We start from the raw sequence: 24091 nt of genomic DNA on the forward strand, positions 1-24091 counted from the left end.
TAACTGCCTTACCCTTCCCATTTGCAGGAACCGGGTGGCCTTAGTCCTTCAGGTGAAACATCGTGCGCTATGGGAAAGAAAACCAAGCGAACAGCCGATAGTTCATCTTCAGAGGATGAGGAGGAGTACGTCGTGGAGAAGGTGTTAGACAGACGGGTGGTTAAGGGACAAGTGGAATACCTACTCAAGTGGAAAGGTTTTTCTGAGTAAGTCCTCTCTCTTTCTGTGTGTTTGTGTGTTTGTGTGTGTGTGTGTGTCTTTCTCTCTTTCTCTTGTTCTCTGGCATTAGTGCCTTAGGGATCTACATCAATAAAGGTTTCTTTTGGTCCTCTTTTCTCAGCTTGCTGGCAGTCAGGAAGTGTAGTGAATAGACTATCAGTAGGAATCAAAAAATCTGCTTCACTTTAGACATCAACCTTGGTATGGTTGCCACAGTTTCCTCTGAAATGGAAACTGGTGTTTAAATTAAGATAACCACATGAGGAATTTTTCCATGCTGGGAATGGGCAGTCAGTTCAGGAGAAGGCTCTATTTAATCAATCCTAGAAGAAATCTTTGATATCCAAGTGATTTAAAAATGAATTTGAACTCACTCTAGAGAGCTCTTGGTAGACAAAATGGTTCTAAATCTATTATTTACACCATAGGACAAGTTGCAGAGATTTTCATCTAGACATCCCATAGGTGTCTCAAACTCAACAAAATTATCATTCCATAAAATCCTTTTAACTGCTTTTCCTATTGAGAACATACCATTGTTCTAGTCACCTATGTTTCTAATCTCACAAGAGTGTTCTAACCTTCCCTCTTCCTTTGGCCTCAGAAGCACTCCGTTATCTCTTGTCTGTTTTCTTCAGCATCTGTCATATCTTGTCCATTCACATCCCAGCCACTCTAGTTCACATTCAGATATTTCATCTGTGCTTTTTCAATTGTCCCTAATTGGTCTCTCTGCCTCTATTATTTTCTCTCTCCAATCCATTCTCCTTATTGCTGCCAAACATATTCCTAAAACCTTGGTCTGGCTGTGCTTAAGAAATTCCATTGTTTCTCTCTTGCCTTTAGGATCCAATACCAATTCATCTTTTGTCTCTTAAAACCTTCCACAATCTAGCTCTGCTCTATATTTCCAGGCATGCAGTCATCTCATTCACATACTCTTTATGTTCATGGGCCACTTTGCTATACCATCCCTGTGTCCTAGGACTTGTCTCCCATGCTAGGATTATGGAACTAGAACTGGAGAGAACTTTCAGGCTATCTTTTCCAGTCCCCTCATTTTACAAAGGAGAAAACAGAAGCACAGAAACATTCAGTGCTTTACCCAAGATGGCAGGAGCAGAATTTGAACCCATATCTCCAATGCTACTTCTCCAGCTCTACCTTACTATTCTGTCTTCACTTCTGTCCCTTAGATTTCTTAAAGTCTTCTAGACTTATCTTCCAGTGCTCTCTTCTACAGAAAGTCTGGCCCCATTACCCAGTTGCTTGTTCCATTGTCTTAGAAATATGATTTTGTGTTTTATTGCACATGTTCTGTGTTCCTGATCCTTCCTATCTTTTCCCATGGCTTTGCTTCCCCTCGCCCCGCCCCCCCTCCCCCCCCCCCCAAAAAAAAAAGGTAATTGGGGTTAAGTGGCTTGCCCATTCACACAGCTAGTGAGTGTTACATGTCTGAAGCCGAATTTGAATTCAGGTCCTCGTGACTCCAGGGCTAGTGCTCTATCCACTACACCAGTGGTCCTCAAAGTGTAGTCCAAAGAATTGTTGGGGTCTCTGAAACCCTTTCAGAGGGTCTACAAATTCAAAATTATTTTTTATTTCTAATATAGTAAATAGCTATAAATATAACCCATGTGAACAAAAACTCTTTGAACAGATCCTCGATAGTTTTTTAATAACATGAAGATACTGAAAACAAAGGTTTGAGAACCATTGCACTACACCATCTAGTTGCCCCCTCTTTTCTCTTTAAAAGAACCTTAGTTATAAGAGATCAGGGCATATTTTTATACTTAAAAATGCTCTCTTTATTCATTTCCTTCTACTCCCCTATCTCTCCCCACCTGCCAAAACTCTAACCTCCATTGAGGGCAAGGGACAGTGATCTCCAGATTTTTATATATTTGGGTGATTAAATAAATGTTTGAAGCAACATCAGTCCTTATCCTATATTGAAACCACTCTAAGTACTGCTCAGTCAAAAGAGAATTACGATCTGTAGTTGATGTAGCCATCTATCTTGTTTGGAAGTGCCCAGAAATCATGGGATCTTAAAGAGTCCTTGAAATGTGTCCAAAGCCATCAGCTCCAAGCTTTGGGTAGAATCAGAAGAGGGAAAGAGATGACATCATGGCCCTCTGGGTAAAGCTCTGGTTCAGAAATCAGAGAAGCCTGGTTCTGATGCCATCTCTGAGTCTTAGCTTGTGTAATTTTTAGACAAGACATTCATTCTCTTTGGGTCTCAGTTTCCTCATCTGTAAAATGGGGACTGGAACTAGAAATACCTTTGAACTTTAGATATCTGCTGCTATGACCCTCAAGCTGCCTGAAGTATTGAGTGAGAAAGAAATGAATGCTTGGAGAGGCCCTGGAGTCATTCCTCTAACTGACTGGAGAAGGTGAACATTGAGGCGTAGGTTGCAGATGTTCTCCCTGTTCTGATTCTTTATGCTTGACAGGTAGCTTTCAAAAACGAGAAAGGTAACAGTAACCCTGAGGCATTTCCTGACCATTACCTTTTCCTTGAGCCCTGACTGGTGACCTGGAGTTCATGGGTGAATACATTGCTGTAATGATTAAGAACTCTGGAGAGAAAAACTCCCAACATTTCTCTCCTTAACTTGATTAAGTGGGAGCTGATTCAATGAACCAAATAGAAAACCTGGTCATATTTGGAGAACACTATGATAGTTCCTAGAATTTGACCTAAACTATTAAGTTGGATGGACTATATAGATAAAAATGTTCATTTTAACCTAAAAAGCAAAATACCTAATGGTTTTGTTTTACAGATATTGGGAAATTACTGAATTAGATAGTACTAGACAACATTTGAGTTTGTAGATTCAAGTTCTCTTAAAGCTATCACTGGGTGAATATTAAAAACCAAAGAACTTCAACCTCAGGAAAAACTTGAGCCGTTGTCAATTGTAAAAATGCACTTCAGCAAACATTTATTAAGAATCTGCTTTGTGTGAGGCTCTGCACAAGCTATTGGGGACACAGATACAAGAAGCAATGCCAATCATCCAAGGGTTTGCTTTCAGTATAGGGGATCTAACCTGAATCTAAGTATACACAGAGTAATTCAGAAAGAGACAGTGAACATCCAGAAAAAGCTTGCTTCCCTAGGCTCTGGTAACCAAGCTGACTTGTGGGGGCTAGCGTAAGCAGCAGAAGTGGAGAGGGATTTACGTGTGCAAAAACTCCAAGGTAGAAGAGTGTGACAGTGAAAGCCCTTAAGCCCTAAAGATTGTACTTAATCATAAAGACTTTAGGGAGCCACTGAAGACTTTATAGCAATAGCAGTGACATAGTTCCATGTGTTTTAAAACTAGGGAATGTAGCTTTGATTTCATTGGTATAGGAAATTTCCATTCAGGTCAGCGGACTTGAGGTTTTCGCTGCAGTTGAGCCTTAGGGATGCCTAGACTTGCCCATGGTCACAGAACCAGAACATGTCCGAGGTAGTATTGAAATCTAGGGCTTCCTATCCTCAATAGCTGACTTGCCCTCCACCAGAGATGTCAAACTCAAAGAGAAACAGATGGATTATTTTGTTAAACATTTCCTAATTACATACTCATCTGTTTCCAGCTATACTTGGGTGGTTTGACACCTTTGCTCTATATACCATGCTTCCTCATATATCTTAGAGTTAACAAATTTGATAACTGTGTGATATTCTTCTCCTAAGTAGATTCAAGCATAACTTAGTATTTGTATGAACTCAACCCATAATATTAGGTACACATGATATAAAGGGTAGGAATCTAGGGGGATAATCCCATTCCTACCAGGCAGTCCCCATGTAGTTCTGGCTTTTCATTGAAGCCCTTGTTCGCTATAAGTATATTTATTTCCTTATCTCCCCAGCTTCAAGAGTGATAAATTGGCTGTCCTTATATAAAGAATGGGTTTTATAAATAATATTTGTGAATACTTTTTTTTGTTTTACACTTAAATATAAAATGAGAAAAGAAAAAAAAATTGCCATGTACACAGCAGACCATAAGAGAGGATTCACTATGAAACAATAAATTTCCATTTCAAGAAACTCTACACATTGTTTTCAAAACTGCTCAGTTTTTCTTTGTTTCCTTGTTGGTTTTCTTTTATTTTCTGCTGTGTAGTTTTTATTTTATTTTTCCCCTCCTTTTCCTTCTCCCATCCTAAAAAAGGCTATGATTAAATGTAGATATGTGTGTAAGTGTGTATATATACACATCCACACACACACATATATAGATACTATAAACATACACATGTATTCATATATAAAGTATGTTTTGTAATAAAACCATTCTGTGCTGCTACTTTTCTCCTTTCTGTTCTCTGAAGATGGATAACATCTTCCTTCCTAAGGCCCAGATCTTTTCATGTTTTTCTAAATCAACCAGTTCATCATTTCCTACACTATAGCTGCATTCCTTTCTGGATTCAAATAGCATTTTCCTTCCTTGGATCTTGGAGGCTAATTTGAGTATTTATAGGTCACATAACTTTTGAGTCAAATCTGGGCCTCAATCCCAAGTCTATTTGTCTTATGCCAAGTTGAAGGCTCTTTCCATTGCCACATTTCTAGTTACTCATTAACTTTAGGCTCCTGCAGAACAAAAAGTAGTAAGATGCTATTCTTGCAGCGATGTGGGTGACTTTTTTAGTTCTTACATTGGTTCACCCAGGTAAAGGACTTGAGTGAATGTGTAACTTGGTTTCTTAAGTTGTCTGACACATAAAACTATGGGATATGAATTAAAATATGAACTTGGCCTTTTTTTTTTTTAAACTTTTTATTGATAGAACCCATGCCAGGGTAATTTTTTACTGCATTATCCCTTGCATTCACTTCTGTTCCGATTTTTCCCCTCCCTCCCTCCACCCCCTCCCTCAGATGACAAGCAGTCTTTTACATGTTGAATAGGTTACAGTATATCCTAGATACAATATATGTGTGCAGAACTGAACAGTTTTCTTGTTGCACAAGGAGAATTGAATTCAGAAGGTATAAATAACCCGGGAAGAAAAACAAAAATGCAAGCAGTTTATATTCATTTCCCGGTGTTCTTTCTTTGGGTGTAGCTGCTTCTGTCCATCTTTGATCAATTAAAGCTCTCTTTATCGAAGAGATCCACTTCCATTAGAATACATCCTCAAACAGCATCGTTATTGAGATATATAATGATCTCCTGTTTCTGCTCATTTCACTCAGCATCAGTTCATGTAAGTCTCGCCAGTCCTCTCTATTCATCCTGCTGGTCATTCCTTACAGAACAATAATATTCCATAACATTCATATACCACAATTTACTCAACCATTCTCCAATTGATGGGCATCCTTTCATTTTTCAGCTTCTAACCACTACAAACAGGGCTGCCACAAACATTTTGGCACATACAGGTCCCTTTCCCCTCTTTAGTATCTCTTTGGGGTATAAGCCCAGTAGAAACACTGCTGGATCAAAGGGTATGTACAGTTTGATAACTTTTTAAGCATAGTTCCAAATTGCTCTCCAGAATGGCTGGATATTGAACTTGGCCTTTTTAGGATGTCTTTGAAAACATGAAACACCGATAGAAATGCATTTGAAGTCATTGATAGGTGATCTGAAATATCCAGAAATTAATTCATTTTAGTTTTACACAGATGAGGAAAAGGTTATTTTTACTTTTATTTACTTAGGATTTGTCAGTTATTGATCATCGGAGCTGAATTTTCAGGAAGTTTATTTTCAAGACATTTTAAAGGAGAATAGGTATAAAATTTACTGAATGTTTCTCTATTTAAAAAAAAAAAATGAATCTTCTATCCCATGTTTCATCTTTGATAAAAGGAGAGAAGATAGGGCATTTTTTTTTTTTTAAGTTTCCTCACTCTAACTGGAAATTATACTTAAGGTTTTCTAAAGGTTATAAAATGCAATCAAATGTCCAAAGTCTAGGATATACAAGTAAGATCTTTGGTGAACTCTTTGTCAGCAGCATCTTTAGGATACTGGTTAGACATGCCTTCCAAAATCAGAAATTTGGGCCCATTATAGATAGGTGTCTTTTCTTACTCCTTTGGTTGTGTGATGTTTGATAAGTCCCTTACTGATGTATTACTTTGCTCTGGGAGTAATCAGCCTCTTTTAAGGCCTGTGAATTTTGGGGAAAATTATAATGTGAGAAATTTCACAGCTGAGGAGAGATTTAGTGTCTTTAGCCCACACCAGGAGAATCAGCCCAGTTGATTCTGAAATGTGTTTGAATTGAAATCTTGGAGCTCTTTGTTGTTTTTAGACTATTATCTGTACCATAGGGTGAAGCTGGGGAGGGATTCTTAGGAAGCCTCACTGCATTGTTGCCTTCCAAAGCCTGTATCTGGAGCTCACAGGGTGGATTCATACTTCCCTGCCCATAGGGTGAAATTGGTTGTATCCCACACTTCCCTACCTGTAAGATGAGATTGTTAATCTTGTACTGGTTGGATATGGAAATAGAGATTTTCTTCAAAGAAGCACCCAGGGCTATCTTTGAATGGAAAGTGGGTGTGTGTTAGTTTGACAGGAAAACCATAGTAGTTTGATGATAGTTTATTGCGCAAGCTTTGATTAGGAGAAATAAAATATGTCTAATTTGACTTACCTTGCTAATTCCTTATATTTCTCAAACACTAGTTAGATGTGTGTTTTTGTTTCTTTGAGACAAAACCAGGGAATAATCAAATAAATGCATGCTGGGGAGTGTTTCTTAGTTGTATATTTATAGTTCAACAGATTTCAAAAGATCTGTGATCAAAATTCTTTGTTAGCCTGATGGCCAAAAAATTCATTATCTAAAATACCTCTCTCCCCATCAGTCCAAGTTGATGAAACTTATTTATTATGTTGGTTTCCCTAGTGTAAAAACCTAGGCTCCTTTCACTGGGCGCAGAGCAGTTTTAGAAACTAGCTGGAAGCAAAGCCCACTGTGATGGAAAATGGCTATTTCACCCCCCTTTCCAACACTCTAAAGGTTAAACCCGTGGCTGATCACATTACCTTTTAACAGTCTTGTATTGATTTAATTCTTGTTGGTGTTTCTTGGTGAACATGGAGGAAATAAATGGTGTGAGCACAGACGCAATTTGCCATGGCGATGTGGCCAGAATTTTGCAGTCACATCTCTTGCCCGCAACTGTTCTTCTGGAACCATGGTGCAGTTTTCTTACTCTTGCTTTTTTTTCTCCTTCCCCTTTTGTCCCAGGGAACATAATACCTGGGAACCTGAGAAAAACCTGGATTGCCCTGAATTGATCTCAGAGTTTATGAAAAAATACAAAAAAATGAAGGAAGGTGAAAACAATAAGCCTCGGGAGAAATCAGAAAGCACCAAGAGAAAATCCAGCTTTGCCAACAGTGCTGAAGAGATCAAGTCAAAAAAAAAGAGAGAGGTGAGCGGGCTCTCATCTTTTTTTTTTTTTCTTCTTTCCTTTTCTCTTTGGAACTTATTCAGTGGGATCTGATTTCGGGTCTATTAGCTCTTTTCCCAGAATCCCTGGCTGAGGGTGAAACTCTGGAAGGAACAAAGAGCTTTCAGGGAGGAATCTTGTTTCCTGCGAGTGCCCCCTTCTGGTTGAGAGAGACACTGGTCCCTTTGGCTGCAGCTTGCTGCTAAACCTTTCTTTGGAGTGACTCTTCTTCTGTAGGAGGCAGAATAGGATGGTCCCAGGGAGAGTGTGGATTTTGGGTGATGGGCAAAAGCTTTAACAATGTCCGAAATGTTACTCTGCTCCCTTTTCTGCTTTGCTGCAAAGGTCATTATGCTTTGCCTTTTTACTTCTTTGATACTGTTTTAAATATTAGGTCAGGAGTTCATGCTGTATTGTTTCAACTTGGCTCAATTCAGTCCTTCTGCATTTCACCTAGTAGCCTTTCAGTTTCCCTGATAGCTAGCACAAGCTGGGTTGGGGTTTTTTGGCCTCTTGGAGCTAGGAAGAAACTGAAAAGCCATTTTATCAAAGAATCTTTGTATGAATCTCACCTTCACTGCTCTGCTTCCTCACTTTCCAACCCAAAACAAAGGTCAAGCATCACATAATCCTGGTTAATAAGATATATTATTTGTTCATTATCTCTTAAGTCTCTCCCTTCCATTAACAGCTACATAGATCTCTATTCTGTTTACTTAATAATATATGAAGTAAAATGTAATGAAAGAATATAATTTGGGAATTCTATAGAAGAAAGCAATTGCTTGAAATCTTTGTCCTCTGCTTCATTATTCTGAGTATGTGGTTTTTAATCACACCACAACTCCTCCCTTTATGCACATCCTCCCCATATGCTGCTTAGATAAGAACAATGTAGATATCTTTTATAGAGCCACCAATTCTTATTCCAAGAATGTGACAAAGGTAATTTTTTAGGCATTTGTAGCATTTAGCATTTTTAGATGATTTGGTAGAAATTTACCTTATTGGATGGCCTTCATTATAATGTCCAAAGTAATTCTTGCCTCTTGGTAGGACAGAAAAGAGATTGCCTTTACCCAGAATTGAAATAAAATTGGAAGGTGAAGCTTTGCGAAGAATGGGCTATGAATTGTATACTTTTCCATATTTCCCCCTTTTGACTGCATTATTTGAAGAGCCATACTTGCCCCATTCTAACAAGTTTGAACATGTTACTAGGATTTTGGTGTATCTTCCTTATTTCTTTAGAAGAGGAAATCTTGTGCCTTTTCCCTCTCATTTTTCATTTCTCTTGACAGACAAAGGTTAGCAGAGGGGGGATTCTCCTATAACCTATCTTAGGGTTGGACAAAGTTAGGAAGCAAAAAGTGTCTAGCACTGAGCTTTTTAACAAGCCATCAGTTGCCAGATGCTACTTTCTCAGCCCAGTGTGGATTGTACTAAAAAGAATGACTTGGCCTCAAGCCACTAGCGAGGGTACTAGGTATTAGCTAGGCCAGTTTCAGAATTGAGCTGACCTTGAAAACAACCCTCAACCATCCTCTGCCTCTCACCTCTCATCTGGGGGCCCCGGCGGCATTCTCAGTAGTGCTGGCACATGGCAGGCAGCTGGAATGATCAGTGAGTATATGTTTTAAAGGTACAGGAGGGGATTGCATTTCTTTCCTTAAACCACCACAGAAGAAATTTGTTAGTCGGCATTATGCCTGATTTAAGATTACTGCCTGTGTGATGATTTTAGCATTTTCCTCGCCTCAATTCCTTTTTAGCAGCTTGAACATTTTTCTTGCATTTTTTTTTTCTCTCCCTCCCTATGTGGCAAACTGTTTTCAGCCGCCTGCTATGATTTACAGCTCAGTCCCTGTGCCAGCATTCCAGCTGTGAGCAGCTGTGTGCACATCTGGGAACCTTCTCTCCTTCATCCCTTCCTCCCCCCAAAAAGAGCTGTGTTCCAAGAGCCAGCATCTCCCCTTGATCCATGGAGTTTCCTTCTCAATTGAAGATTCTGTTGGGACCTTCTGAATCCTTTATGCTTTGTTTCTCCCAGAAGAGGGAGAAATGAGTATCAAATTAAAGATTTTATTATGAAAATGAAACGCTAGAGATTTCATTTATTCAGGTAGACTCTTCAAATCCGGTAACATGTTGCTATTCAATAGGTTAACAATTATAATCCTGTAACAGACGTGAAAATGAGCTTTTAAAAAATTCATGGTCTGTGAATTTCAACCATCAACTTACTAACAGCCAAGTTTGCAGCTAGGGCTGACAATTGAATTTGGACTGAAGAGAACATTGCATTTCAGTCCAACTTTGGATAATCCCCTAGTGAATCAAGAGTGACCTCATCTTTCCTACTCTATATCCATCTCCATCCTGGAATGTAGACTATAAGATCTGAAACAGGAGGGGGCTGGGGCCAGTTAGACACAGAGAGGATGGAGTGTAATAGGATATAGGTGTCTCAGTGCCATAAAGCCTGTGGCCGGCCATTCCTATATTAGCGCAGCTAATTGGTAGGTGACTGTTGGAAAAGTTATATTGCAAATGGCTGGCATTATTTGTGAACATCTGACAGTAGATTCTACACCAGTAGTCTACCACTTCTGTGGAGAAAGAGTGCATTTTCTCATTGATCTCTTGGAACTAAGAATGGGTCATTGCATTTAATATGTTTTCTTAGGTTTTATAGTAGGTTTTTTAAAAAATTTATATTATTGTAGTCATTCTGTATTTGTTCATCTGATTCTACTTTATGTTAATTCAAACAAATCTCATATTTCTTTGAATTTCTCAATATTATTTTCTTAACACAAAGACAGTCTTTTACATACCTTACATTCACATATCACACCAGTTCAACCATTCCTCAAAAGAAGGTGTCTCCACTGTTTTTTGCTATTACAAAAAATCCTGCTCTGAATACTTTGGGGAAGGTGGACCTTTTCATAGTAAATAAGATCTATGGATGTGAACAGTGTAGTGACTTTTCTCATGTAATTTTAAATTGTTTTCCAGAATTGTGGGACTACTTCACAGATCTACCATTACTGTATCAGGAGGACTTTTCCACAATTTCTCCAACATAATTTTCCATTTTTTTTTTTTTAATCATCCTTGTCATGATTGATGTTCACTAAAATCTCTGAGGCGTTTAATTTAATTTCTTTGATTAATATTGATTTATAGAGACTTTTTTTTAAAATTTTTATTTAATAATTACTTTATATTGACAGAATCCATGCCAGGGTAATTTTTGAGACTTTTTTTTATATGCTTGTTGACATTTTGCATTTTTTTCTTTTGAAAACTGCTTATATCTTTTGACCATTTTTCTATTGGGGAATAGTTTTTCCAAATCAGGACCTTTCATTCTGGAAAGATGCTTTCACATTTTTCAAATCCTCAAACTAAGGGGCTTGAAATTTAAAAGAATTAATTATAGAACAAATAAAAGGTATTCTTTACGTAGTAAGTTGATTGTAAACTTGGGAAGCTCATTGATAATATATTTTCAATTTATTATTAGAGGAATTGAGGACACCTGTCTCTTAACTTTTGAAGGCAACCCTGACTTTTTATAAAATAGTTTCATGCCTAATATCAATCCATAGTAAATCTAAAAGGACCATTAACCCAGAGTACAGTCCTTTACAGATAGAAAATGCTCAATAGAAATCTACTGAATGGAGAGTGCCAAGCCTCAAGTAAAGAAGACCTGGGTGCAAATGTGACCTTAGCAATTCTGTTATCCTGAACAAGTCAGTGAATGCTGTTTGCCTCGGTTTCTTCATTTGTAAAATAAGCTGGAGAGAAGGAAATGGCAGACCATTCCAGTATCTTTGCCAAGAAAACTCCAGGTGGAGTCATAGAGTTGAACATGACTGAAAACAACTGAATGAATCAAGCCTCTTCCTAGAGTTGGAGCCAGTGAAAATGTTTTCAGCTTAACTTAGGTTGCTCTCAGTAGATCAAAGAAATGGTCAGTAGTTTTCTTTCAACCAAATTATAATGCTTCCATTTTTGTGTTTGTAGCAGAGCAATGATATTGCCCGGGGCTTTGAGAGAGGACTGGAGCCAGAAAAGATCATCGGGGCAACAGATTCCTGTGGAGACTTAATGTTCCTAATGAAATGGTGAGAGTTTGTGTCTCTCTGATTCAAGCAAGCATTTACTGAGTCTGCTATCACTGTACCACAAGCACGGTCCTATGTTCTAGGGATACAGAGACAAAAGAGAAACAGTTTTGTCACTGGCTTAAATTTATATGCAAAGTAGAGCAACATTCAGGATTGCTGAACTCAGGAATATTGATCATCTTCAGGGATCCTTAACTCTTTAGACTTTCTTCGAAAGTCCCCCAGAGTAAGTTGATTTTTTTTTTTTTTTTTTTTTGGTGGTGCAGTTCTGATCTAGGATTATTACAAAGGAAATCCTCTGGCTTCACTATTAGGACAAACTCTTCCAATAGAGCACATATTATTTACCAGGGTAACTATGATGATGTTGTTTGTGTGGTTTTTGTCTTTTTTTGTGATTATAATAAGTCATAATCAGTCCTGAAACCTCGTGTGGCATTAGAAAAGCCAAGAATGACTGAGGCCTCCAGCCATTATTGAGGAAGAGATTTTCAAATGATGAGATTAAAAAGAAAACAATTGTTTTCACAATCATTATTAAGACCAGTACTATCCAAAGTTATCTCATCCGGAAGAGGGAATGGCTCTTACCAGAGTGTAGTACTTCCCCTCACCTCTGTTTCAGCTTTGCTTTAAAGATACAAGGTGATTTATGTTAAGTCCCTTACCAGACACTGCCTTCCCTCTGATTCAAGTGCTTTAGGCTCTAGATGAAGTCTGGTCTCTAAACATTGGAGGGCTCCAGCTTGAGGACCACGGAGGAAGCTAATTATCTTAAAAGTGGTTTAATCAGTAGGTTTAATATTTTATCTGATGGAAGAGCTGGTAGTAAATTACCAAGAAACCTGTGTTTGAAGAGCTAGTGCAGTCTGTGGAGAGGAACTGATAGAGACTGTCCCTTCTTATTCAACCACATCATCCCTGTGGTTTTCAAGTCAGATTAACCAGTTTTTCTACTTAAAAGTCCCTGTCCTATGTAGGCTTTCCTTCTGCATTAATGTCTACATTCTCCCCAACCTCTTGCTCCTTCAGTTTAATAATCGACTCTCCTGTAAAATTGGAAAGTGTCAAATTTGCTGGCTTTTCAGCTGAACCTCACAATTATAATGCAAAGAAAATATTAAGATGTTGCAGCTAGCTCCTGGTTATCCATGGCAGGGGGAAAAGTGCCATCCAGGGTGCAGGGTCACTGAAATTCACATTTAATCCAAATCTCATTTTAGTGGATACCAAGCAAGAGTTCTGCAGCTCAACAATCTGTAAGAATTGCTGAAAATTGTCATTATTGACCAAGTTGTGTTTCCATTTCCTTTTGTGTTTTATTTCCCTTTCTCTGACAATGGTGATAGTTTTAATATTACTTTAATAAGGAAGGTGTGATCAATAAGTAAGCTAATTGGCCTTTTAGTAATTAAAAGTTGGCCATGTTTTTAATCAAGATCACAACCTATATGATAGAAAATGATGAATGTTTAGCATAAACTGTACAATTTGGGGTTCGGGCCTAATTTTTTCTTCTGGTTATTGAAACAAACGTGTTGTGATGAAGTTGTACAAGTACAGTGTACTTGAAATTTTCAATTCTCTCATTGGAACAGTCATGAATTTCACTTTCAAACAAACATCTCTGGGGTTTTTTCTCTGTCCCTGAAGAGATTAGTATAATGTAAGACTCCTGAAATGATCGGAGTGTGTTTTCTTGAATTTTTCTCTTTTAAATTTCTTTCAATATGTAAAAAGTCTACTTTCCCTTCAACCTTGAAATAACACTTCAAGTTAATAGCACAAAGGACAAGGGATTAATATTTTTTTTACTGAATCACGTTTTCCCTATTCACTAAATGAGGATTTCACTTATCTCATTCTGTGAAGGTGCTTGCCATTTAGCACAGACCTTATTTGGATAATTTTTGTGTCTGTATCCTCAAGCTTATTTTCCCTCTCCAGGAAAGACACCGATGAAGCTGACCTGGTCCTTGCAAAGGAAGCCAATGTAAAATGCCCACAGATTGTGATAGCATTTTATGAAGAGAGACTGACGTGGCATGCATATCCTGAGGACGCGGAAAACAAAGAGAAAGAAACAGCCAAGAGCTAAAGCAGGGGTGGCCTCTGTCATTTCTCTTTGTATATATTACACATTCACTTCCCCACTGCCTCCCCTTTCCCTTCCAGTCCCACTACTCCTTCTGTCCTAAACACATCCATAAAAAAAAATGTGCTTATTACTGTGCTACACAGAAGAAATGTTGGTATTGGTTCTCATAACATTACTGATGGTCTGATTCATGATGTGTTTCTAGTGAAGACCAGCCATTTACATACTGTGTGTAATCCACCCCATTCTCCCTTTGCCCTGACTCTCCCCTTCTCTTCTCACCGACTCCTACCCCATTCTTCCCCCCCAAGATGATGTTTAGCTTTTTAATCATCTTAGAGTCTTGATCTTTTTCAGGATTGGATTTGAGGGTTTTGTTACAATGACGATCATTTTAGTTATTTGCTTTGGTTTCATTCAGTGTATTGATGACCAGCAGGCCTCAGAATTGAGGTGTCGGGATAGGGTGGGGAATTAGGGAAATTTTGCAGGCTATACTTTGCCTGATTTTTATAAAGCCACTAGCAACTTTGTTACCTGCTAGACTTTCCCCAGGCCCAAGAACACAGTGTGCCCAGTGAGGTCATGTGGACCTTGCTCCCTAACCTCCCAATATAAATACTTGGGGCCCTGGAAACATTATAAAAATATTTCTTGAAGTACCTCGGCCCCCTAAACTCATGTCTTTTAGCAGGCTTTATTTGCAAAAAGAGTCCAAAGTGACAGGATTGTTAACAGTTTGACTTGTTAGCTGTAGTGCATGTGGATGGGGAGGAAATCTAGTTCATTTCTTTTTGTTATTAACATGAGGTATATATATATATATATATATTTTATATATATATTACTCCCTTCCTCTTATCTGGACTGTGTATTTATGTAAGTGTGAGTGACTACCTGGTGCTTGTGCCAAGATCCTGGGTGTTTCTCTCTCTCTTTCTCTCTCTTTCTTTCTCTTTCCCCTTGCCCACTCGTTTCCCTTTTTCTTTCTCATCTCCTTTCTTTCCTCGATTCCTCCCCTCTCTTCATCACTGCCAATTCTTGTAGCCTCCCAAAGCATTCTTAACTACCAAAGAGGCTTCAAACCATTCCCCCAACACACTTTGTTCTTCTTACTCACTCTTAGGGAAGCTAAGTCTCTTAACACTCCCCATTCTCTCCACACACCATCATTAAAGTGGATAAAGGGAAAGCTCTCTGAGAAGAGCCATTGGCTACAGCACCAACTATGAAAATGTATCATATTTAAGGTTCCAGATATCTTCACTTCTTGATTTTGGCCTCCGTTTGTACATTTTTTAAATTTTTTGATGGGATTTCCTCACTTTTCTGGAATGTGGCCCTAGTAAAGAACTAGCTGGGCTGAAGGTGGCTAGACTTTTGCATCTTGACACAACCTCCTGTTGCTCTCCCCATCAAAATAGATTCTTCTTTGATTTCTTAATGTAGTGTAATGTAGTATCCTAATCCTACCTTTCTCTCCTTCTCTCAGGCTAAGAAATAGGTCATTTCTTTTTCTCTTTGTGGTTGGAGTTTAGCAAATCATGTAAAGAAAAGGCAAGAATTTAGGGATTGTAAACTACAGTCCTAGTTACATAGAAATATAAATAAGTTTAGAATTAGCCTTAACTCCATAGGATCAATTGCCCCCCGAGACTGGTTTTTGTTTTGTACACACTTAACTCTCTGGAAAGAAACATTCTACCATTGCTAGAATGTTCAGAGTAAAGGGAAATAGATATATTTCTCTAATCTATAGATTTCAGTTCATATGCAAATCATGCATTTAATCATAGTGTTTGTGAACTCCCTTACTTGGCAATTCAGCGACTGGTTTGAGTTTTGTGCATTTTAAAAAATTACCACAGACACCATACTACACTGCTCTGTAGACAAGACAGGTGTTTCTTTCTATAGTTTAGACAGGCATGATGGTGCTTGAGTTGATCACCAGAAGGTGTTCCCCATTTGTGGCACTGTGATTTGGTAACATGAAATTCTCTACCTTCAGTGATTAGAAGATTTTAATCTCTTCTCTCTCTGTTTCTACATAACAACAAAGACCTTAAACAATTGAGGCACAAGAACAATTAAGAGTTGATCATACTTGATGAAAGAAAAAAAAATAATTGGTAAGATACCTGAGGGCAATGATTCTCCTACTCCTTAGCTGGAAACTGGTAGCACAAAATCTTTAAGTAGGTAGGCTACTTTTGGGCCTGCTGTTGACAGCAATCGTTGTCAAGTGATCTTTTGAATGAAATTGAACAGCTTATGCGAGACCTATGAAAAGTTCATTGTATTCTGGTGTTTTTCTTCAGACAAATGATTCCTAGGTCATGCACTGTTCCTCACCACACTAATTCCCACCTTTATCCTCTTTCCTGTCTATTCTTTCGTCATCCTTTGGATACCAGTGCCACACTGGATCTTTGTCAGTACTGCTTTTACTTCCATCCCTATATCCCCCATCACAGTTATCTGTGATAACTGTTTTTTCAGGAATGTAGGGGGAAGCCTTAGGTGACTGACTTCACCCTTCCTTCCCTCCCTCCTTTTATATAAGACTGCTGTCAAAGTTTTAACAGCAGATGTCTGCCTACCATCCTAGGAATTCTTTTTCTTTTTTTTCTTTAAGTAAAACAGCTGATGTAGGCTTTCTTGGTCCTTGAGAAAGTAGATTCAAGTAGGACCATGTTTCCCTGGAACCCTGTGGCCCTCAGAGCAGTTAATAGCTGTGGTTTAAATATTTTCATGCCCAGGTCTTAGAGATTAAAAGTATTTGTTGGACTTTGAAATTGTCATCCAAAACCTGTGATCGTTTCCAATAAGTTTTAAATACCCTCGTCTCTTCCATATTCTTCAGACAAACCAAATGGGATAAATTTGGAGGGGAGTGGGGCAGCCACAGGACAAGCAGATCGCCCTCATATGGCAATCTTAAACTGTCCAGCTTCTGGGAATATCAGCAGGAATAAAATCAGTCTCCTTTCCCCCCTTTTATACAGAAATCCAGTTCTATCTATTTTAGGAAGCTGCTGCTATCTTCAGATTATCTTAAATCAGAGAAATTCCTACACTCTCCTTATGCTCCTTGGCATTTTTCTTTTTTTATGTGTTACGTATGTTAAAATCATTAAAAGAACAGTTCATGAATTTAAAAAGTAAATTTCATGTGAAACTGTGAGTACATGTGACTAGACCGAGTGAGTTGTGCCCAATCCCTTTGGTCTGGTTACATGATTCTGATACAGAGGATCATGGAGGTGGCTCCCAATCTAGGATGGGACAGATCCTGTGATCATTCAGGACCACTCTTGATCTAAATGCATGTTGTGTTCTTAGATTGTCACTAATGATGTGTTTCAGGTTTTAATTGTTTGCTTGATGATTAATAACTGGGAACCTATTTTGTAGGTGGCAGTTGTGACTGGCAGAGGGTTGAGATGTTGTCATAGGTCTCCTACTTTGTGAAATAGATTCCCTGATGTTTATGGCATGACAAGAAGATTGTGTCTGCCAGAACTTTGTCAATTCTCTTCCAGATATCAGAGTTGACATTTGAGGTGCCATATTATCCATCTTTGCAGTTAATATTCCTAGAACTGAGACAATATCCTAAATGGCCTTTATGTCACTGTATAGGGGCAGAAACTTGGTAGCACTAAGAAACCGTCAATGAGAAAATGGATCTCCTTTTTCCTCTTAATTTGCTCATTAGTATTAGTTTTTGCAGTCAATGTAAGCCCCAAAAGGTTGGTCTAGATCTAGAAGTTCAAGTTTGAGTGATGTTCCTTCAAAACAAAGAAAGAAATCATCTGATGGAATTTCAAGTGCTCTAGCTTGAATCAGCATCTCTCTTGGTTCAATTTCAATCAGATGTTGGTTCTTTCCCTGCAGGTTGCTTAGTTATGAAATCATGGGTGAGTCATACATTGTGTCTTTAAGGTCCACCTTGTACTTTTAACTCATATCTTTAGAAGAATCTCGACTTCTTTCCCAGTTCTATTCACTTTTGCCCCTAGGAAGCTCACCGTACTGTCAATCTCAGCAGATCAAATCATAAAGACTTGGGTATGCATAAACACATGTGCCAAATGCATTAGGAATCATTCTTGTATTTTTCTTGACCCTGAGGAAACGATGGATTTTAACCACTACAGTTTAGAGTAACTGTGAGTTATATGATAGGACTGGGTCCCTCCAAAATGTGATAGTCATTCTTAATTCCTTGGATTTGGCTAGTAAGGAAGTTAGAGGGGGACTTGTTAGAGGAGAGGGTTTGTGGTACAGAGGAGAGGCATTTCCTAGTTGTCTGGGGGCTTAGGTTTTGGGTTAGAGGAAACTAAAACTTTTGCCAACCTTGCTAGAGAGTTATCTAGTCCACCTCTCAGGTTAAAGGAAGCTTCATAACAGGTGTGCCCCATCATCACACTGACTTTATTCTCCCGTTATTAGGACAAATGAGTAGTGGTTTATGTGCTTCTCAGATTACAGGTCTTTCCATTCGTAGCCCTGCCCTAGATTCCTGGTGGTCTGAATTGAAAGCTGCTGCTGGAGTGCATTTGGTATGCATTCTCCTTTACAAAAAGAGAGACCAAGCTCAGTGCCCTTTGCACATTTGTAGAGAAATCCTTTACATTTCTGATTTCGTGTGTTCCTTAAGGTATTTATTAAGGCCTTATCTCCTCAGGACCCAATTCACTGAGGTTTTGAGGTGATGAAAGAGTGCCTTATGGACCAGATGGAGTATTCAGGGATCAGAGAATTCTCGTTTGAACGATAGTGTTTGGAAGTTAGTCACCAATGTTCTGTTGGTAGGGTCTGCATTATGAGATTTTTTAATTTTCTCTAGTTGTGGTGATGGATCTGCACTGATCCATTCTCTTGCCTAGTTTTTTGTTACCAGTAGCATGTATCTGCAAGATATTGGCTCCATGTTAGAAGTTATCATGGTCTGTAACCTTGGAATAGAGGGACATTAACTATCCCAACCAGGAAATCAGCCTATGATATTGGCCTTTTTATGAGTGGTGTATTCTTTTCAGTTATGTTAAGCTGGTCATAGGTTTTATCTGTGAGTGATTCATTTGACTCATAACTCAAAAAATGTTTTTGTCCTTGAAGAGGGGGGACAGCTTCTTTATGAAATGGGACTCCTTGATCCTTGTTTCTGGCTTAGAGTCTTAAAACTGAAAGAGTATCTGATACAGTTGAATCTTCATGACTTAGGGTCTTTTGCGGCAGAATTGGATTAGATAGCACTTTTGTGGAATTTCCTTATAGACAAGGACTTTGTCCCACACTTTTTTGTGCCGTCATACTACCTAGCATAATGCTTTGTATCTGAGAGATTCTCAGTAACTGCCAGATTTGCCCAAGCCTAATTTAAGCTTATATCCTTGCTGTTAAAAAGCATTTATTTTGTTGAATAGCTGCATGTATCCCCCTTTGGTAAATAAGTAGGAAAACTTAATGTTCTTTGACAGACTTTTTGCCAGAGCTATTCAGTACCCTTTTAAAAATTTCTTGGTCAAATTTTTAAAAAGTGATTAGGAAGTCTGAAAACAAGAAGGAAAGAATAGGAACTTGGATTAGCCACATGTAAGCTGCTCCTCTCTTTGAATGGGTGAAGATTGCAAAAATATTTCCAGTTTTTTTTTTTTCTCTTCAGCTGAATTTCTTGGGTTTTAATCTACCTCATTTTATCAAAATAAGTTTCTTCAGCTCGTGTCATTGCTGCTTTCAATGTCTTCAGTGACTAGATTATTTCCTAAGGGTGGTCACCTCACAGTGAACACATGTTCTTTTGCCTTTTTTCTCCCCATCTTTGTTTTCATATTGCTTCATCCTTTCTCCTGGAACAGTTTTTTCCATCTAACTCGTTTTACGTTTGTGGGAGGCAGCATTTCTAGGGCCTATTGCCTCTGAGATTAGCAAGAATCCAACCAAGATTCAAGAATTTTGAAACAAGTTGTTGATGAAGGCGAGCCAGTCACTGGAGAAACCTGTGCTCAAAGGCAGCATACATAGAGCCATTAATTAAGACATTTCAAAGTCAACTGATTGTGGTCATTAATGTCATAATAGATCAAAACCTCATTATCGCAGGCTCAGTAAGAGCCCTCAGTATTAATCGGAAAATCTAATAGGAAACTATTATGGAGAAATTAGGCCAAATTGAATCCAATGAACTTCCCATCTTGTTATGCTCTGTTTTAAGGTGTGACCTATGAGGCCTGATGCAAGCCCAAGTTTAGTCCAGCTCATTTTGTAAAAGGTGCTATCCTTCCCACAGCTTGAAATTAGTCAACTAGATCATCCTTGTTTCAAATACCCAACTCAAAAGTGTTCATATCTAGGTCTTGCAAGAATTTGTTGGTTGACCTTTCAGGAACTAGTATTTCCAAGTATAGATCCATGTGTACACTGAGGAATTTTAAGAGACAGAAGTTCTTAGCCTTTCCTTCAAAGCAGTTAAAGTGTAATTGAATTGCTAGGTTTGAGTTTGACGTGTTAATAGTCTTTTTTGAGGCTGGCACCAGTGTTCCAAGTTTGAAATAATATTTTCGCTATGGATAAAATTTCTTCAACATTCAAAGTTGATCTGAAGAACTAAGAATAGCTGCTCTTTATGCCTTCTGTCTTTTTGTTGCTAAATTATTGGTTGAGAAGGAAAGAATGAAGCAAAATATTATGTTTAATTGGAGAAAAATGCATTGGTTCATGAAATAGTGAGCCTCCTGTCACTGGAGGTATTCAAATCGAGGCTATTTGACAACTTGGGAATCTTGGTTGTAAACAGGATTCATATTTTAGGAAGGGGGTTGGACCAGATGCCTCTCTATAACAAGTTTAAGTCAAAAGCCCCATATAAATTTAAAAGCAGCTTTTAAACCATCCTAAGTTCTATTTATATACTATTGATCTTTAGTTGTTTTGAAAATGCCGCAGTATTGGAGATGAGATGTTACAGAAAGGGTGTCTTTTCAGGGGAGGAAGAGGCAGCATGGGACAGTGATGACTACTGCAGTCCTTGTCCTGCTCAGCTTTGTCCACAGATTGGACATCTGATGGCAGCTTTCTCTGAAGAACTGGCAGCTCAGAGCATTGCAGAGACCACCACTGTTGAGCTCTTCATTCTCCCTCTCAGAAAAAGCATCTGCTCACCTATTGGTTTTTGATCCTGAAGCATTTCACTATAGCACCCAAAAGAATTAGTGACTTGATCCTCCTCCCTGTCCCCATCCTTGATGTAGGTTGGGCTTGATCTAAGAAAATCTGATCATACTAATGATAGATGTTAAAAACAAATCCATTGGAGTTGAATGGGGGTAGGGGAATAATTTTTCACCTTACCAAAAGGATTCTTTAAATAGCAAAGAAAAAAAAAAAGACAAACACCTGCTGAGTTTAAAATATTTGATTTCCTAAAACAAAACAAAAATGTGCACAGCTTTACCAGAGAGTTCTTATGAGCAAGGACTCTCTGTTGTGCCCTGTAACCTTGTACGTGTCCCAGGTGCTCCAGTAAGTGCTCAGTGTTTGTTGTTTAAGAACACCTTTTGTGCAAAGAGAGGTACACCTACACGCGTTCCTATCATGCAAACCTGCAAGAGTCCAATCCGTTCTATGAAGATAGGGAGTCTAGGAGGATGTAACACAGGAGTTGGGTGTGATGCTAGGTCTGGTGTCTGCTGACCCCCCTCAACTGACTCATGATGGATGACTTTGGGCAAGTCATTTTCTCTCACTGCCTCAGTTCCCCCATCTGCTAAATGGGGGCAATAATACTGACCTACCTCACAGGGGTGTGAGGCATTGCCAATTGCTCAAAAAGTACTTTAGGATCTTTAGATGGAGGATGCTGGGAGCTGAAGTCTAAGCCTGGCCCGGGCTTTAGTCCTCATTGAACTGTCTCCAAGAGTGGAATGACTTAGCAACCCAGGCCATTTTTCTGTGTATCCCATACTCCCTGTTCCTCTAGTCACCTTTTCATCAAAGCTGCTAATTCAGATGTTGACAGTGTTTTCATAAATGTTGGAGTCTAATAGCCAAGAAATAATTGTGGAATTTTAAGGGGGGTGGGGGGAGTAGGCACTTTGTTTTCTTTGTCTTTCCATAGAGAAGGTGAAGGTGTTTCTCTAGTATTTGGATTCAAATCCCCATGGGGTAAGAGCAGAGACCCAGGCAGCAGTTTTTGATACTATTCTTTCTTGACTATATCCATACATTTACAACTGATCTGATCTTAGGACAGCAACATCCTTATGACCATCTTTATGGAATCCGCTTCCTCCTGGGATCTTGTGTGCCTCCCCTTCCTATTTCCTATGTAAGGGAAGAATATGTATATTGCCACATTGGAAATAACCATTTTTAGAGTATTGTTACATTTAACACTCCCAAACTAGAGTGTTGATGCTCCCTAATATTTCATCCAAGCCATTATATTCAGCATCTATTATCTCTCTTCTCCTGGGTTCACAACATGGACCTGACATTGTTTTTACTGGTCTGGTTTGGAATGACTTCCCTGGGTCATGTTTGTTTTTTTTAGACATGGGCTTATGGACCTTACTCCTTTCTCGGTTTCAGGGGACTCATCCAGTCCCTGTCCCCAATAAGATCCATATTTTCCTTCCCTTGCCCTCATCCCTGGATATGTAACCCACAAAAAAGCACAAGGTCTTGGCCCCTTGCTGCTGCTACATGTTCCTTTTTGTGTTACACGGACTTTTCTCCTTACTCTTCGCCCAGCATCGGAAATGCCAAGCACAGCTCTTTGAAAATCTGGACGATGGAGAGTTCTCGGCTGCCACAAGTCAGGAATTAGAACTTTGGCAACATAGCCCCTCCCAGCCACACCCCCAGATTGGGAGCCAGGCTGGCCCAAGAGGCTAACGCATCTCTCAGCACCATGCTTCGAGGTGGCGTTCTGTACCATCCAAAGCAGATCGGATCACAATTTGGAGCCAGATGCTGGATGGAAAATGGGAGATTGAATTTTCAATGGACTTTGTTTTATTGGGGGAGTTTGGGGTGTGCTTTCTGGGTTTGATTTTTAGTCAGGTCTGGCTAATTTTTTTTTAAAGGAAAATGATGTATGTTACACCTTTTAAATGTAAATGTTTAAAAATAGGCATTTATGTGTTTCCACAACTGACATCCAATGCAGACCTCATTCTCTCCCCTTCTACCATCTTCCTCCTTTTCTCCCTCTTTTCATACTCTTGTATTGGTTCTAATAAATGGTTGCTTTTCAAATCTGTATCTTGGGTAATATTTTAAAGAGACTGGGCAAAAATGTAGCCCTATGATCCTTCTATTGCACTCATGTTAAATTCTACCCTTTTGCAATTCCATAAAGCCAGTAGGTCTTCTAAAAGGTTGTCTTAGAGTGTCCACAATCTGAGGAATGCTGAATGGCTTCTAAGATACGGAGTATCATTCAAGAGAAATGGGGATGAACTTGACAATATCTGGCCCACAACAATATGTAGTAGAAATGAGATAAATACCCACCAAGTTCAGGGAGAGGCACAAATTATAATGAGGGAAGAACGATTGATGTTAGAACTAGACTCACATGACGTTATTTGTGTCCACCAAGTAAGTTGGCCATTGGTTATTCACACTAATGTACTTAGTACACAAAAGAGAATAAAATGTATCACACTTGGCTATGGAATACATTTCCTTTGTGTGTTAGGTTACAATTTGCTTTATTTGGGGAAATTGTGAAACGACTCCCTTCCCTGAGTGCACATTAGCTTTTGGGGAACATAGCCAAGAAGCTACTGGGTGGCAGTGAGAAGCCAGCCTAGGAATAAACATATGCTACAGATGATTCAAATACAGATAATTAAGAATGTGCTACTCTGTACTGGCCTGGGATATATTCTGGCATTTTAAGGAGGTGGGCAGGAATTCTTGGAAGAATGAGGGTAGACTGCCTTGCAGCAGTAGTATCCTGTGATCCCCATTTTTTTACTTCTCCAAATATATTCCTCAATGTTTAATGTTTTCTTCCTCTCATCTTATTGCTTAGTTATAGTATCTTTCCAGTCTAGGCTCATAAAGTCTTATGGAGACATCTGTAAGTTGGCTGACTTTATGACCTGAGAGTCCATAAACATGGGACAAGAGAGTCATTGGTCCACCTCAGAGTAAGACCCTTCAGCATGATACTCGTCC

The 24091-nt window shown here is 38.8% G+C and overlaps 1 protein-coding gene across 4 annotated transcripts in view; it reads left to right on the plus strand.

Moving 5' to 3' along the window:
- The window catches only part of CBX5 (chromobox 5), a 40923-nt gene extending 17762 nt beyond the window's left edge, over positions 1-23161 (plus strand). For 3 of the 4 annotated variants that reach the window (XM_051961597.1, XM_051961595.1, XM_051961598.1), the window contains exons 2-5: positions 28-206; positions 7450-7636; positions 11693-11793; positions 13744-23161. In XM_051961597.1, the coding sequence (XP_051817557.1) occupies positions 70-206; positions 7450-7636; positions 11693-11793; positions 13744-13894 (576 nt within the window). In that variant the 5' untranslated portion in view covers positions 28-69 and the 3' untranslated portion in view covers positions 13895-23161. The remainder of the gene's footprint in view (positions 1-27; positions 207-7449; positions 7637-11692; positions 11794-13743) is intronic. The other variant, XM_051961596.1, reaches the window with a different exon arrangement.
- The last annotated feature ends 930 nt before the right edge of the window (positions 23162-24091 follow it).

This window comes from Antechinus flavipes, chromosome 5 (genome assembly GCF_016432865.1).
Source record: "Antechinus flavipes isolate AdamAnt ecotype Samford, QLD, Australia chromosome 5, AdamAnt_v2, whole genome shotgun sequence".
Lineage (NCBI taxonomy): Eukaryota > Metazoa > Chordata > Mammalia > Dasyuromorphia > Dasyuridae > Antechinus > Antechinus flavipes.